This window comes from Lupinus angustifolius, chromosome LG01 (genome assembly GCF_001865875.1).
Source record: "Lupinus angustifolius cultivar Tanjil chromosome LG01, LupAngTanjil_v1.0, whole genome shotgun sequence".
Taxonomy (NCBI): Eukaryota; Viridiplantae; Streptophyta; class Magnoliopsida; order Fabales; family Fabaceae; genus Lupinus; species Lupinus angustifolius.
In genome coordinates, this window is record NC_032009.1 from 5,209,621 (window position 1) to 5,227,660 (window position 18,040).

General features: G+C 36.8%; 1 protein-coding gene across 1 annotated transcript; it reads right to left on the reverse strand.

Moving 5' to 3' along the window:
• LOC109342385 lies at positions 12,663 to 13,595 on the reverse strand. Its single transcript, XM_019580391.1, has 2 exons — positions 13,533 to 13,595; positions 12,663 to 13,229 (listed from the first exon to the last, which is right to left on the reverse strand). The coding sequence occupies exons 1-2, from the start codon at positions 13,593 to 13,595 to the stop codon at positions 12,663 to 12,665; spliced, it is 630 nt and encodes a 209-aa protein (XP_019435936.1).

The following is an 18,040-nucleotide window of genomic DNA, read 5'->3' on the forward strand; positions in this document are numbered from 1 at the left end:
CAAAAACTTCTTTTAAACCTAAGCATATATGCTAAAAGAGTTCAAAATAAAAATCACTAAAAATCGCTGCTATAAGAAGTGATCATGGGGGAGAATTTTAAAACTCTTCATTTGAAGAATTTTGTGATGATATTGGCATCAATCACAATTTTTCTTCTCATAGAACAACACAACAGAATGGTGTTGTAGAGAGAAAGAATCGATCTTTAGAAGACCTGGCTCGTACAATGTTAAATGAAACTAACCTCCCAAAATATTTCTGGGCTAATGCAGTAAGTATTCATGTTATGTTTTGAATCGAGTTCTTATAAGACCAAGTCTTAAGAAAACCCCCTATGAACTCTTTAAAGGTAGAAAACCATACGTTTCTCATTTGCATGTATTTGGTTGTAAATGCTTTGTTTTAAATAATGGTAAGGATAACTTAGGCAAGTTTGATGCAAAAGCTGATCAAGGTATCTTTCTAGGCTACTCTCTGACGAGTAAAGCTTATAGAGTTTTTAATAAAAGAACCCTAGCTAGCCATGGAAGAATTCGTTCATGTATCTTTTGATGAAACCAATCCTATGATAAAGGATGGGTTAACCTTTGACGAAGAGGACTTGCCAAGTTCCCCCGCTAAAGAAAATTCTATTAATGATTCTACAACTAATACTGATCCTTTGAAAATGGATGATGATCTATCTTCTCAAGAAGAGCATATTCACTCTGGTTTACCAAAAGAATGGAGAACTCATCAAAATCATCTTATTGACAACATTATTAGTGATATAAGTAAGGGTGTCACTACTCGTTTAATGCTAGAAAATGTTTGTCTAAACATCGCCTTCATTTCTCAAATAGAACCCTCCAAGATTGATGATACAATCGAGGATGAACACTAAATTCTTGCAATGCAAGAAGAATTAAACCAGTTTGAGAGAAATGAAGTTTGAGAACTTGTTCCTAGACCTAAAAATAGGCATGTTATAGGAACTCGTTGGGTATTCTGAAATAAATCTAATGCAAATGGTATTATTTTTAGAAATAAAGCTAGACCAGTGGCTCACGGATTCAATCAGGAAGAATGTTTAGACTTTGATGAAACCTTTGATCCAGTTGCTAGACTTGAAGCTATTAGGCTATTACTTGCATATGCATGTTCTTTAAATTTTAAGCTATATCAAATGGACTTAAAGAGTGCTTTTCTAAATGGATATATTCAAGAAGAAGTGTTTGTAGAACAACCTCCTGGTTTTGAAGATTACAAACATCCTTTTCATGTTTACAAATTAAAAAAAGCTCTCTATGGCTTAAAGCAAGCTCCACACGCATGGTATGATCGTATGCAAAATATCAGCTTCAAACCCAAATTAAAACAGTGAGAATTATAAAAGAGATTAAGAGAGAACATCTTGCACAAATGGATTTTTATCCTGGTTCGTTTGCAGATCCACTTGCAAATGACATCCACGCCTCCCCTTCTGATCTTGGGAGATTTCTCTTTACTATATTGAACACTTTGTATAGTCACATACACCAATTTAATTACAAGACTCTAGACGCTTCTTTCTTGAATTCCAAGAACCTCTAACCTTGGTTTGACTGTCCCTATCGCCTGAGAAAACCTTTCTCGTTATCCAGCCCCAGCCAAGATCCTTGCTCTAAATTCAAGATCTCCTAGCCTTGGTGAAGATTCACTCAATCTCAATGGTGGTAAGACACAAAGAGACTAAACCAAGAGTAAAAAAACAGTATACAAAAAATAGTGCTTTACCAAGCACTAAAATGCTCAAATTACAACAATGAAAACTCAAAAGATTAACCCACTCTCAAGTAACACAAGCCATCATGCATATGTGAGTTAATAAAAAACAGTAAACACAAAATATTTCTCTTAAAATATCTAATAAGAATGCATGAACATGTAAGAAAGAATGGATGAGATTAAGCACATGAAAACAACATGCAATACACTACGAACAATATCAACTAAGCATGTTAATCTCTCATTCTCACACATGCATCTCTCTTCTGCCTATTAAATAGTAAATCACGAAAATATGTTCTCTAATGAATTTTAAACAATAGTATGCAATGATACACATTTCTGCAATTTGCCAAAACTTATACAAAACAGATTTGACCCTTCAAACCGTTGCTTTCAGTTACACAATTAAAACATAAAACAGACATGTTAATCGATTAAGTCACCACGTTAATCGATTAACCAACATACATCAAAACATGATTAAATGGTAAAATACTTATATGTTATGTTTGACTCCTATACATGTTCTAGCAATTATATTATGCCTAATATGCACATATAACATGTATGATTAATGCATGACCATACAATAAACTAGATGATATGCCTTATGAATATGATATGACAATTATAATGGCTCGTGAGACTTGCAACTAGGTTTACCTAACCTATACTCACTAACTAAGGAACACATCTCGTACTACTTAGAAATATAACTCTATTGATATAACCTAGTCTAGATAAGACTAATGAGTTCTAGGCATGTTGATTGTTGAGCCATCTTCAAGCTTGAACTAATTCCTCGTCTTCATCAAAACATAGGAAAAACATTGCTAGTGCAATACTTGACACTTTGCACTTTCAGTCTCCCCCTTTTGATGATGACAAACACCTCATCAAATACCACATTAAATTTGATGAATTAGCCTGATGATGTTGTACATTTTCATAACGGTTGTGAATTCAAAGTTGAAGTACTTTGCTCTCCCTCTTAGGTAAGCAATGATTATTACGGAAGCTATTATACAAACTGCAAATACATTAAACACAACAACCAACCTTTCTCCCCCTTTTGACATTATCAAAAAGATACAAATATTCAATTCTAGTCAAAATTCAGAAGAGTTATTTGGTTAAAACGGACTGTAGTTAATCAATTAATTTTGGGCGTTTAATTAACCAACCAGGTGTATGAAAATTGCACAAATGCTCATTTTTACATGATTTAATCGATTAAAACCAATAATTAATCGATTAAATTGACTGTAAACATCAATAGAACTGATTTAATGGCATGAAAGGCTATGTTAATTCAAATTAAGGATAGAATGATTAAGCAGTGATATAAATGTACAGTAAACAACATGCTTAATCAATCAATAGGGATACATACACCAAACATGATCAAGATCCATTAAACATAAATCCATACTATTTACGACATAATTAACCATTTAACATGAGAAAGATAATTTGAAATCATTAAAGCATTACTTGCAATTGAAAACAGTAAGCAATGGTTAAGCATAATACCATATAAGTTTAATAAAGGAGAAGTAGTTAAGCTATTACAATCCAAATGCAAAATAGAATGAAGGTCTCAAGAGGGAAACAAGGATCAACATGATCCATAAACTAGGAAGGATAAACCTAAGGATCTAACGTCTCCTAACTAGGGATGAGATGGAGGGTTTTTTTCGTCAGCAATGATCGAGCTACACCTCCTCTTGAATATAGCCATTTAAAAATGCGCTCTTAACATCCATTTGGAAGATCTTAAAATTCATGATAGATGTGAAGGATAATATCATCCTAATGGCCTCAAGTCTGGCTACAGGAGCGTAGGTCTCATCATAGTCGATGCCCTCCTCCTGGTTGTAGACTTTGGCCACTAAGCGAGCCTTATTTCTAATGATCAAGCCAGATTCATCTAGCTTGTTACGAAAGACCCATCTTGTGCCAATCACAGGATGTTCTTTTGGTTTAGGGACCAAGTCCCACACATTATTACGTTCAAACTAGCTTAGCTCTTCTTGCATAGCTATACCTAGTGTACATCCTCGATGGCTTCATCGATGGTCTTTGGCTCTATTTGAGACACCAATGCAACGAAATTATAGAAATTACGTAAGGAACTACAGGTTACCACCCCCGTAGATATGTCACCTATCACCTTGTCTAGTGGACGATCCTTTTTGGTCTTCCACACAATTGGCATATCCTGGTGCTCATCTTGTACTATTTGTTTGACATCTTCTTCTTGGATTTGGTTCATGTCCCTTGTATAAGCTTATTCTAGAGCACCTGAAACATCATCAGGAAAGACCTTTCTCTTATCTTTTGGAGAAGATTCGTCAAAATGAACATGAATAGACTATTCTACTTGTATGGAATACTTATTAAACACAAAAAAGTCTTACTATGTAATGAATACCCTAGGAATATGCCTTCATCAGCCTTCGAGTCAAATTTTCCCAAAATTCTTTTTTGATTATTCAAAATAAAACATTTGCACCCGAATGCATGAAGATGAGCAATATTCGGTTTTCGACCTTTTAAAATCTCATATGGGGTTTTCGAAAAAGTAGGTCTAAGAAGTATTCGATTCATTACATAACAGATAGTGTGTACTGCATCAGCCCATATATATTTAGGAGCCTTGCTATCATTTAGCATGGTCCTTGCGAGTTCCTCTAGAACTCTATTTTACATCTCAACAACTCCATTTTGTTGAGGGGTACAGGGAGCCGAGAACTGATGCATGATGCCATGCTTATTACAAAATTTATTAAACTTATGATTTTCAAATTCTCCGCCATGGTTGAATCGTATGTAAACAATTTTAAGGTTAGACTGGTTTTGAATTTGTTTGGCTAGACATTTAAAATATTTTTATGCATCACTCTTAGATGCCAAAAATAGGGTCCATGTGAATCTAGAAAGGTCATCAAGAATTACCAAAGCGTAAAAACTTCCACCAAAACTCATGATTTGCGACGGTCCAAACAAGTTCATATGGAGAAGCTCCAAAGGTCTAGTAGTGGATATCACATTCTTTTTACTAAAATAATTCTTTACTTGTTTACATTTTTGACACATGTCACAAGAATCCTGAGTTTTAAAATCAAGTTTTGGCAGACCAATAACCAAATTATTTTTAGATAATTTTTGTAGATGCTTCACATGAATGTGAGCGACTCGTCTATGCCAAAGTCATATGTCATCTTCTTTTGAAATAAAACATTTTGAGAAAAGAGAAGTGACATCCTCCAGGTCAACCATATATATGTTATTAACACGATAGCCGACAAACTTTACATTATTAGATAAAATGCCATGGATTATACAATCAGAATCAAATGACACACAATTACCTTTGTCGCAGAGTTGGCTAATTCCTAAAAGGTTATGTTCCAGACCTTCGACATATAGAACATTCTCGATTACAACATGGGTTGAGTTGCCAATTTTTCCGGTGCCTAGGATGTTTCCTTTGTTGTTATCTCCGTATGTGACGAAACCTTTTTCTTTCAATGATAAGTCTAGGAATTTTGACTTATCTCCTGTCATATGTCTCGAACACCCGTTGTCAAGATACCAATGTTGCCCATTTGTTCGTAGACATACCTGCAAAATAGATCACTTGCTTGTTTCAGGTACCCAAATTGTATTTGGTCCTTTTCTGTTAGTAACGAGGGAGTTATCTCCATTTTTCACCCAAGCATAAACACCACTAGGTATCCCATATTTCCTGATGTAACAGGAGTAAGTGGTGTGGCCGTATGTGCTACAATAGAAACATGTACGAACTCTATTTTTATTATAAGACTTTTTATTAGCACGAGTTACAGGTTTCCTATATGGTCTATTTCTATGACATGGGGGACATACCCTAATCCAGTGTGGTCATGAACATTTCTTGTTTTACTTAGCAAGGTGTCTAATTGGTTTTGACTATCTGTAAGTTTTGCGAGTTTTTCATTTAGTTTAAAATTCCCACTTTTCAAGTCCTTGCAAGACTCACAGACAATTGATTAACATAATTTATCGTTAGAGAATTCGCAATAATTACAAGAAAAAATTATATCTAAAGTTTCATTTTCTAATTTCAGCTCATCTAATTCTTTTTGTAGTTATAATATTTTCTAATCATTTAGCAGAATTACCTTTTTTCTATCGACACTAATTCTAGCTAATTTCTTTAGTTCTTCATGCATTTCGACATAAGTATCATATAAAACATCATATGAAGGAGAATCATGAGAAGAGGATGATGTGTCAGAGTATACCTCAATATCAGCATCTTTTGTACTACCTGGTCCGCAAGCCTCATCTGTTATAGTCATTAGGCATATCTTGGCGGTCTCCTCTTCATCTGAGGTGCTTGATGTTGTTTCTTCCTCCGGTACATCCCAGACAATGTAAGCTTTCTTAGAGTGGAAGTCCCGGGGAGTGCTCTTTTCTGAATTAACTTTCTTCATGTAAGTGGCACATTGAAATTTCATGTGCCTCGACTTACCACATTCATGGAAAGTGAAGCGCTCTTTATTCTTGCCTTTTATTGTTGATTCTCACGCCTCTTTATTTTGAAAACGCTTGAAACCTCATTTCTTCTTCAAGAATTTCCCAAACTTTCGTACGAGAAGGTTTAACGTTTCTTCATCAATGTCAGAGTCAGAGTCATCATTATCTATCCATTTAGTAGGCTGTGATGTTGTTTCTTCAAGAGATATACCTTTCTTCTTGCGGTTTGACTCTTCATGCATGGTCAAGCGTCCAAGCACCATCTCATGCTCTTGAAGCTTTCCGAATAATGTTGCCAAAGGCATGGAATCAAGGTCCTTAGATTCCATGATTGCAGTTACTTTAAGTTGCCATCTCCTGTCAAGACAACGTAAAACTTTATGAGTAAGTTCACCTTTGGAATTTTTTTTCTCAAGGGCAACAAGATGATTTATAGTATGAGTGAATCGTTTTGGCATATTGCTAATTGATTCACTTGGTAATATACGAAGTAATATGTATTCATGTGTCAGCGCATTCAGCTTGGCGCGCTTGACCTCACTAGTGTCCTCGTGTGTCACTTGTAAAGTATCCCACATCTCCTTGGCACTTTGACACTAAGATACACGAAAGAATTTATCATATGATAGGGCTGAGGAGATTATATTTTTAACGCGTAGGTTGTACTAAACCTTTTTGTGCTCCTCATCGGTCCACAAACTCTTAAGTTTTTCTTTCGGTTCGTCATCCACTAAGTGAAGTGGGACGAATGGCCCGTTGATTACGGATTCCCAAATATCTGAATCAATGGCCTCAATAAAGATCTTTATCCAGACTTTCCAGTAGGCATATCCCTTGCCACTAAATACGGGAGGGCTGTTAATGGATGCGCCATCATCGCCAAAGGGGTTGGTGGAACCCATTTTATTTCCCTTAGGATCACGCAGATACGGTTGAGCTAGTACGTCATACTAGCTCTGATACCACTTGTTAGATATTAGTGGCCTAGACACACCTAGAAGGGCGGAGGGTTGAATAGGTGTAGCGGTTATCAATTTTCGCTTCTCGCACCAAAACCTTGTTCTGGAAAACAGCCCAGGTAATCGATTAACTAGTGGGCTTAATCGATTAACTTGCAACAGAAACAAAATTACTAGATCAGCTTCTTGCGCAGTTATTTACCAAAAAACAAGCAGAGATACAACATATATTTTTATGCACAATTAACAAGGATATAGCAAAGTATCAGTATGCAAAATATCATGTTCAAACACGACTTAAAACAGTGAGAATTATAAAAGATATTGAGAGAGACAACTTGAACAAATGGCATTTTATCCTGGTTCGTTTGCGGATCCACTTGCAAACTACATCTAGGCCTCCCCTTCTAATCTTGAGAGATTTCTCTTCACTATATTGAACAGTTTGTATTGTCACATACACCAATTTAATTACAAGACTCTAGACACTTCTTTCATGAATTCCAAGAACCTCTAACCTTGGTTTGACTATCCCTATCGCCTGAGAAAACCTTTCTCGCGATCCAGCCCCAACCAAGATCCTCGCTCAAAATTCAAGACCTCCTAGCCTTGGTGAAGATTCACTCAATCTCAAGGGTGGTAAGACACCAAGAGACTAAACCTAAAGTACAAAAACAGTATACGATAAACAGAGTTTTACCAAGTACTAAAATGCTCAAATTACAACAATGAAAAACTCAAAGATTAACCCACTCTCAAGTAACACAAGCCATCATGCATATGTAAGTTAATACAAAACAGTAAACACACAATATTTCTCTTAAAATCTCTAATAAGAATGCATGAACATGTAAGAAAGAATGGATGAGATTAAGCACATGAAAACAACATGCAATACACTATGAACAATATCAACTAAGCATGTTAATCTCTCTTCTACCTATTATGCAGTAAATCACGAAAATATACTCTCTAATGAATTCTAAACAATAGTATGCAATGCTACACGCTTCTACAATTTGCCAAAACTTATACAAAATAGATTTGACCCTTCAAACCGTTGCTTTTAGTTATGCAGTTAAAGCATAAAACAATTATAATAGAAAATAGACATGTTAATCGATTAAGTCACGACGTTAATCGATTAACCTGCATACATCAAAATGTGATTAAAAGGTAAACTACTTATATGTTATGCTTGACTCCTATACAAGTTTTATTAATTGTATTATGCCTAATATGCACATATAACATGTACGATTAATGCATGAACATACAATAAACTAGATGATATGCCTCATGAATATGACAATTATAATGGCTTGTGAGACTTGCATCGAGGTTTACCTAACCTATACTCACTAACTAAGGCACACATCCCAAACTACTTAGAAATATAACTCTATTGATATAACCTAGTCTAGATATAAGCAATGAGTTCTAGGCATGTTGATTGTTGAGCCATCTTCAAGCTTTAACTAATTCCTTGTCTTCATCAAAACATACGCAAAATATTTCTAGTGAAATCCTTGACACTATGCACTTTCAATGTAGATAATATTATTTTTGGTTCTACTAATGAAGTTTTGTGTAGTGATTTTGGCAAAATGATGCAAGGAGAGTTTGAATTGTCCATGATGGGGTAGTTGAATTACTTCCTTGAATTATAAATCAAACAACTTGATAATTGTATTTTTGTAAGTCAATAGTTACTCCTATTGAATATGGATGACTGCAAGCCAATAGTTACTCCTATTGAATTTGGTACTTATATCGATACAGATGATGCTGGAAAATGCATTGAAATATCAAAGTATCAAGATATGATTGGATCTCTTTTATACTTATCTACCAGTAGACCTGACATCATGTTTAGTGTATGTTTGTGTGCACGCTATCAATCTAAACCAAAAGAATCACACTTAGTTGATGTTAAGAGGATCATGAAATATCTTAAAGGCACAACTGACGTTGGGTTGTGGTATCCAAAAGGAAGTATATGTGATTTGGTTAGTTATTTAGATTCAGATTTTTCTGGATGCAAAACTGAGAGGAAAAGTACAAGTGGTACTTGTCACATTTTAGGAAATGATTTAGTCTCTTGGTCTTGCAAGAAACAAGCATGTGTTGCTCTAAGCACTACTAAAGCAGAATATATAGCAACAGGTAGTTGTTGTGCCAAAATGTTGTGGCTTAAGCAACAATTACGAGATTATGGCTTAGACTTAGGCTGCACTCCTCTGAGATGTGACAATACTAGTGCTATAAACCTCTCAAAGAATCCAGTTTTTCATTCTAGAACCAAACACATAGATATAAGGCATCACTTCCTTAGGGACCATGTCCAAAAGAAATATGTTATCGTTGAATTCATTGATACTCATAATCAACTAGCAGATATTTTCACTAAACTATTGGCTAAAGAACCTTTTTACAAAATTAGGCATTCTTGATGAAGCTTACCTATCTTAACATGATTATATGATTATATGTGTGTTTCATTATGTTTATCCCATGCCTAGTTGTACTTAAAAGTGTTTATTTATGTTTAAGAATTTCAAATTTTAGGTTAAAAATCATTTTTATAGCATCAACATGCGTAAAAATAAGTTTTTCTAGGGTCAGTAATCGATTACTCTAGAGAGTCACATGATTAGATTAGTTTGGCTTTTTTTTTGTTATCAATTACTTAATAATTGTTTTTATGCATTAATCGTAGAAGAGTGGTATTTTTCACCACACTCTTCTCATAAACTATAACTCTTGAATGGCTTAATCATTCAGTAAAGTATTATTCACCAAATTTTCATATTCTTTTTGTTTTACACAATACACATTCCGGTTTTAGTAGTTGTAGAGGAAGAGGAATTAATTCAAAGTTCTGCACTTTTTGCAACATGATCGGACTTACTGTTGTTGTATGCTAAAAGAAGCATGGGTTCCCCTCATTAGAAATTCAACAACAATATAAACAGTGTGACTAGTTCAGGTGAAAAAGGACATGGCTAATGCACCTACTGAAGAAGAAAACATCATTTGTTTTACACCTGATCAACATAAAGCCATCTTGGCTATGTTGTAAGAGCCTAAAATCAGGCCAATGGAAAAATCAATATTGTTTCCCTTCTTGACACAGGTAAGCAACACTTTGCAGATAACATTCTCAACCTATCCAGGAGTTTGAAAATTCAAGATTGGATCATTGATACAGGAGCATAAGATCACATATGTCACTCCTTATCAAGATTTCAATCCTTCAAGAAAATTGGCCCTGTCATCATAAAAATGCCTGATGGAAATGAAATTGTTACTACCATATCTGGAACAGTCATGTTCTCAAATGATTTCTACTTGACAAATGTGTTTTATATTCCTAAGTTCTCCTTTAATCTATTATATTTCTAAGCTTACCAAGAACCTCAATTTCTCTCTGATCTTCTTTAAAAACAATTGCAAAATACTGGAGGATTATACACTCTTAATAATGAAACCTTATCACCTCTGCCTAATCAATGTATAAATGTTGTAAATACTATGAATAAATATCTATGGAATAGGAGACTTGGACACCCTTCTAATGCTAAGATATATTCCCTTAACAAAGATTTCAATTTCATACATTGTGATTATGTCAATAAACCATGTGATGTCTGCCACTTGCCAAACAAAAGAAACTGAGTTTTCATAATAGTTCTAGCATATTTGAGTTCATTTTTGACATTATTCATGTTGACATTTGGGGTCATGTTTCCATTCCATCTACGTGAGGCCATATATATTTCTTAAATAGAGTAAATGATAAATATAGACATACATGGTTGTTCTTCATGAAAAACAAACCTGAAACTATCACTCACAAAAAATATTTTGTCACTTTTGTAGAAATTCAATTTGGCATTACTTTGAAATGTATTAGATCTGATAATGGTGTAGAACTTAAAATGAATGAGTTTTACAGTTCAAAGGGTATCCTTCATCAGACTTGTTGTGTTGAGACCCCACAACATAATAGTATTGTGGAGAGAAAACATCAACACATCCTAGGTGTTACAAGAGCCATCATGTTTCAATCTTCCATGCCAAAATTCTTTTGGAATTTTATAGTTGCTCATGCAATGTTCCTGATAAGCAGACAACCTTCCAATATCTTGAAAGACAAGTCTCATTACCAAGTTCTTTTCTACTATAGTCGTGATATACTTAATTGGAAAGTCTTTGGATGTTTGTGTTATTCTTCCACTATTGTCAACAATAGAAGAAATTTTGACCCTTGAGCTAGGAAGTTTGTTTTCTTAGGCTTCAAACAAAGGGTTAAGGAATATGTTCTTTGTGACTAAGGGACAAGGGGAACTTTCATCTCTGGAAATGTTATGTTTTATGAAGAAGTATATCCCTTCTCTAAGAAGGATGAACTAGATGAGGACATTGACACTAGATCTCTACCTACTGACTCATTTAACTAAGAAGATCATTATCTTGATCACCATATTCATGGTAACATCCGCAATCCTCAGATGCATCATCCTGAGCACACTAATCATATTGTTGAGCCTAGTCAGACCATTGAGAACAATCCCAATGAGGAGCATTGTGAGGTTATTAGAACCTCTAGTAGGTAGAGAAAGCCTCCAAGATATCTAGAGGACTACCATTGTACGTTGATGAGCTTTCTTACTTCTAATGATCCTACTCATGCTAAATACCCTTTATCTTTTGTTTTGTCCTATAAGAACCTTTCTGCCCAATATAGAAGATTTGTTCTTAATCTTTCCTCTTTTGGTGAACCTAATAACTTCAATCAAGCCATACAACATAAACATTGGATTGATGCCATAAGAAAAGAATTGGAAGCCTTAAACAAAAATAAAACTTGGATTGTCATTAATCTCCCTAAAGGGAAGAGAGCCATAGGATGTAAATGAATTTTTAAAGTTAAACACAATCCTGATGGAACCATCAATAGATATACGACCATATTAGTGACTAAAGGATACACTCAAAATGCAGGAAGATATTACCTAGATACCTTTAGCCATGTTATAAAAATGACTATGATAAGAGTAATCCTAGCCTTGGCATCCATTAAGAACTGGCACCTTCACCAATTGGATGTCAACACAACCTTTCTTCATCGAGACATACTTGAACAAGTCTATACGAAAATCCCTCAAGGCCTTCATGTTACTGATAAATCTAAAGTCTGCAAACTTCAAAAATCCTCGTATGGATTAAAACAAGCTAGTAGGCAATGGAATGTAAAATTAAGTGCTATTCTTGTGCAGAATGGTTACATTCAGTCCAAGGATGATCACTCTTTATTTGTTAAACATTCTTTTACTACCATATATATGTTGATGATCTTATTCTAGTTGGGAATGATTTGACAGAAATTGAGACTGTCAAACAACTTCTTGATAAGAAATTTAGCATTAAGGGGTTCCGAAAGTTCCCTCATGCATTTCTTCCACCATTTTTTGAGCTTCCTTGGCTTCCAGACATCGGAGAAATACCATATCATGATTCCTTTTGTAAACGACATTCCCACTCAAAAAGAATTTTGTGGCTAGTCTTCTGTGTGTTCTTTTGTCATTTTCTGAAGCATTGGGAGGGTAAGCTTGATTTCTCAAGTACTCTCTTATGTCGTGATACCATGGTTTTCCATCGGGTTCTTTTTCGACTACGTTACAATAAGCAGATTCAGTATTGTCTCTTATCTGAAAGAGTAGTAAGCTGTCCTCACCAACATGGAACATTGAGGATAAAGTTGCCAATGCATCGGCCAACCTATTGTCTTCTCTAGGAATGTGATAGAAATCTATCTGGTCGAACTGGTTAACCAACTCCAGGATGTAGTCTCTATAAGGCACCAATTTCATGTCCCGAGTTTTCCATTCTCCTTTTATCTTATGGATTACTAGAGCGGAATCTCCAAATACCTCTAGGACCTTGGCTTTTGAGTCAATAGTGGCATTTAGTCTCAAAATGCATGCCTCATACTTTGCCACATTGTGAGTACAGTCGAAACATAGTCTTGTAGTAAAAGGAAGGAACTTCTCTATTGGAGACACCAAAGCATCCCCTACTCCATGTCCAAATGCGTTGGAGGCCCCATCAAAGACTACGGTCCATTTTTATTTTTCTCTTGATTCGTCGGATAAGGCCATGATATCTTCATCTGGAAATTCATACCGCAAATGCCCTAGTTTATTTAAGGGTTGATTGGCCAAGTAGTCAACAATAACACTTCCTTTTATTGCCTTTTGTGTCACATAGGCGATGTCATATTCAGATAATTATACCTGCCATTTGGCAATTCTTCCTGTGAGTACAGGCTTCTCGAAAATATACTTAATAGGATCCATTTTTGATATCAACTAAGTGGTGTGACTCAACATGTACTGTCTTAGCCGGCGAGAGGCCCAAACTAAAGCGCAACAAGTTCGTTCTAACAAGGAGTATTTTATCTCAGAAGTTGTGAATTTATTGCTAATGTAGTATATGATTTGCTCCTTTCTTCCACTGTCATCATGTTGCCCCAAGATGTAACCCATTGATTCGTCAAGTACAGTGAGGTATAGAATCAAGGGTCCCCTGGAACTGGAGGCATTAGTACCAGAGGTTACGTCAAGTATTGCTCTATCTTTTCAAATGCTGACTGATAGTTATCGTTCCACTTCACCGCGTGATTTTTTCTCAGGAGCTTGAATATAGGTTCACATGTGGAAGTTAGTTGGAAAATAGAACTAGAGATGTAATTCAATCTTCCCAAGAATCCCCTGACTTCTTTTTTTGTTCGAGGTGCTGGCATTTCGATTATGGCCTTCACCTTTTCCGGATCCACCTCGATACCCTTTTGGCTGACTATGAAACCCAAGACTCGGCCTGATTTCACTCCAAAGCTACACTTGGTTGGATTCAACTTAAGTTGATATTTTCGTAGTCTCTCAAACAGACGCCTCAAGTTGCTTACATGTTCTCCTTCTGTTTTGGACTTACAGATAATGTCATCCATGTAGACCTCTATCTCCTTGTGCATCATGTCATGGAAAAGAGTAACCATGGCTCTTTCATATGTAGCAATAGCATTCTTTAATCCAAACGCCATGACATGGTAGCAAAAGGTACCCCATGGGGTAATAAACGTGGTCTTGTTTACGTCTTCTGGCGCCATTTTGATCTGATGGTACCCCGAATAACCATCCATGAATGAGAAAAGGGCATGGTTGGCAGTGCTATCAACCAAAACATCTATGTGTGGCACTGGAAAATCATCCTTTGGGCTAGCTTTGTTTAGATCCCTATAGTCAACACATATTCTCAACTTTCCTCCCTTCTTTGGTACGGCTACCATGTTGGCTACCCAATCTGGATATTGAGCAACTTTAATGAACCCAGCGGTTAACCATTTTTCTACCTCCTCTCTGACCCTTAGGGAGATCTCTGGCTTGATTCTTCGCAATTTCTGCTTTACTAAGTATGCAAAGACGTCTTTGAATTCATGTAGAAGTCGAACTAAGTATTCTCGCTCCTTACCCTCCACTATGGTGCCCACCCTCACCTCTTTTTTGTCTTCCTCAGATCCTAGGTTGACAAGCTCGACAGGCTCTTGGTGTGGTTGAATCTCTCTAGCTTCTTGCTCTACCAATCTGAGCAATTCGGGGGAGGCCTCCCATTCATCATCATCACTATCGTTTTCCACTTGGTGAACCGGTTGGTCAGGGCTAGGCAAGGGCGCACTAGCATGGCCCTCAGTTTCAGAGTCGTTATCAGATCTACAATATGGGGATGACTAGGTCAGATCCCCATGGATTTGGTTTTTTATTTTATTTATTTTTGTATTTTATCTTACTCTGATCTTTTAACATGTAATAGAGAAAAAAAATGTAAAAGAGACACATAAATCTGATCGAAAAAATTGATCTTTATTGATTTAAATGGAAATATTAAAACAAATGAGTACTTATAATTGAAAAGAACATAAAATGAAAAATGTCTAACAACCTTGAACATGGCTAAAAAAAATTACATAAAATTATTACTTTGATTCTAAAGTAACTGATGCATATGGCTCTTCATGCCAATTCTTTAAGCAAGTGCCTGGGGGACACAAGTACACGAACTCCGATTATTCTTCCCTTCCTTCTTCCTCCATGATGGCCACCATTCCAGAGGGTTCGGTACCGCCACTCACAAAGCATTGACTGATGTGTGGTATTGGAATCCTTACCATGTTCTCAAGTCCAAACTGCCCCAGTCGAGCGAGATGCTCACCCTTTCTTGCTTCTATATTCGGAACCTGTCCTCCTTGGTGGGTCTATACCCCAAGCCATATCTGCCTTTATTAGCCTTCGGTATAATGATCTCCTTACTGCCTTGACCATACTTTCCCAATTCACTCCCAGGTTGATAGCCTCCGCGAATCATCACTTTTGCCATCATGAGAGAAACATCTGACGGATATGGTTTTAATAACGGTGCCCCTTCTATCATAACTGTAGTGTTTGCAATTTCAAGGCCTTGGAAAGATGTTTCTAATGCCTCCTCCGCTACTTCTATGTATTGGGCATCAAATGGCTGGGACACCATGACATCTTCTTCTCCTAAAATTGTTATCAGCCTTCCATCTACTATGAATTTCACTTTTTGATGCAGGGTGGAGGGTGTTGCCCCTGAAGAATGAATCCAAGGACGTCCCAACAAGCAGCTATATGTTGGATTGATGTCCATCACATGAAACAATATATTGAATGTGCAGGGCCCTATATTGATTGGCAAATCCATTTCTCCCATCACATTTCTACGAGATCCATCAAAACCCTTGACAATCATAGATCTAGCTCTCAAGTATGAAGTATCAACTAGCAATCTGGAGAAAGTTCTCTTCGTCATAACATTCAGCGACGACCCATTGTCTAGGAGGACTTTTCCAATCATGCAATCATTGCACATAACTGAAATATGCAGGGGGCGAACATGACCAGTACCTTCAGCGGGTATTTCTTCGTCATGAAAAGATATGTAGTTATATGCCACTATGTTGTTGACTATCCCACCTAACTTGTCGGTCGTGATGTCGTGGCTGACATGGACTTGATTCAACACTTTTAATAACACATTCCTTTAAGCCTCAGAGCTCATTATTAAGGACAATAGGGATATCCTTGCCGGAGTTTTATTCAACTGATCCACTATTCTGTACTCGCTTTGCTTGATAAATTTGAGGAACTCACACGCTTCGTCGTTCGATACCCCTTCAGGTAAGGCCACTTCAATATCTTCTTCTATGTGCTCTAGAACTTTTTCTTTGCCTTTGGCTGCCCCAGATGGACCCCTCTCTACCTCTGGCGGAACATAGATGCGCCCAGTCCTTGTAATTCTACTATTTCCTGCTATGTTTGTAACCATAGAAGGACTCCTAGTCGGCTCCTCTTTATAGACCCAAGGAACTGCTTTGTCAGATTCATAAGGAAAAGGGCTTCCCTCACTTGTTATTATAGGCTCCATCTTCTGAATGAACGTCTCCCATTGACGTTGAGAAAAATATGTTTGAACACCCCCAAGTGGATTTATAATGGGTTCATACGTGCGTATGAATACGAGTGTCTCTTCTTGGCCCTTCTTTATGACATTTATCTTAGGGCATGAAGAACTTCCCTCTATGACAATCAATTTCAAGTCCATCATTTTCTAAAGAAGTGCCTTGCAATCCTGACAGTCTTCCAAGTTGTGGCCCACACATCCGTGCATCTCGCAACTCTTCGTCTCATTACTGTGTGTCTCAGGTGTAATAACTTCGACCAAACCTTGCCTGTACATTTCCTGGAAGATGAACCCCATGGGCATCTTCACATCCTCAACTTTGTCGATGATTGCGACCTCATTCCTTTCTTCTATAATATTTACCTTCTGATTCTCATGGTTGGGTAGAGGATTTCCAGTGATGTTAGGTCTGGTTTCTCTGAAATCAATTCGCTTGGCATTGATGAGATCTTGAACCTTGAATTTGAAGGCCCTGCAGTCTTCCACCAGATGCCTTGGCGCTATAGAATGATAAGCACAAGTGACGTTTTCATTATACCATGGTCCAGGATTTTCACGGATTCTTCCTGGGATTGGTGTGATCATCCCTTGCCTTTGAAGATAGGCAAAAATGTCTGTGTATGTCATCGGAATCCGGTCAAACACAGGTGCTCTCCTCTCCTGTTGGTAGTAGTTATTATTTCTTGGTTGTTGTGTATAGCCTTGTCTTGGCTGGTAGGCATTATTATTTTGATTTGGTGGGTTATGGATTGGTGTTTGGCTTTGTGTTGTGTTGTGATTTTGTGCAAACCGAGAGGGCGCACGATAATTATTTTGGTTATTTTGTCGGGGTTGGAACCTCTTTGGTTCCGCGACATTGAAATGGGTCTCTACGTCTTTCTTCTTCATGAAGGCAGGCTTCTTTATGGAACCTGAACCTACGTCAGCAATCTTTCCACTCTTGATTCCACCTTCCAACTTTTCTCCTACTTTAATAAGAGCATTAAAGTTGGTCATCACGTTCCCTATGAGTCGCTCATAATAGGGGCCTTGCAGGGTATCTATGAAGATCGACAATTGTTCCTCTTTATCCAACCGCAGGAGGACCCGGGATGCTAATCCCCGCCACCTCTGAACATATTCCCTTAGACTTTCTGATGGTTTCTTAGCCATGTTCTGTAACTGAGTCATGTCTGCTGCAACATCTTCATTGAATTTGTACTGTTTGACGAAGGCATTTGACAGGTCCAAAAATGTTCTGATCTGGGTTTTCTCCAGCTGGATGAAC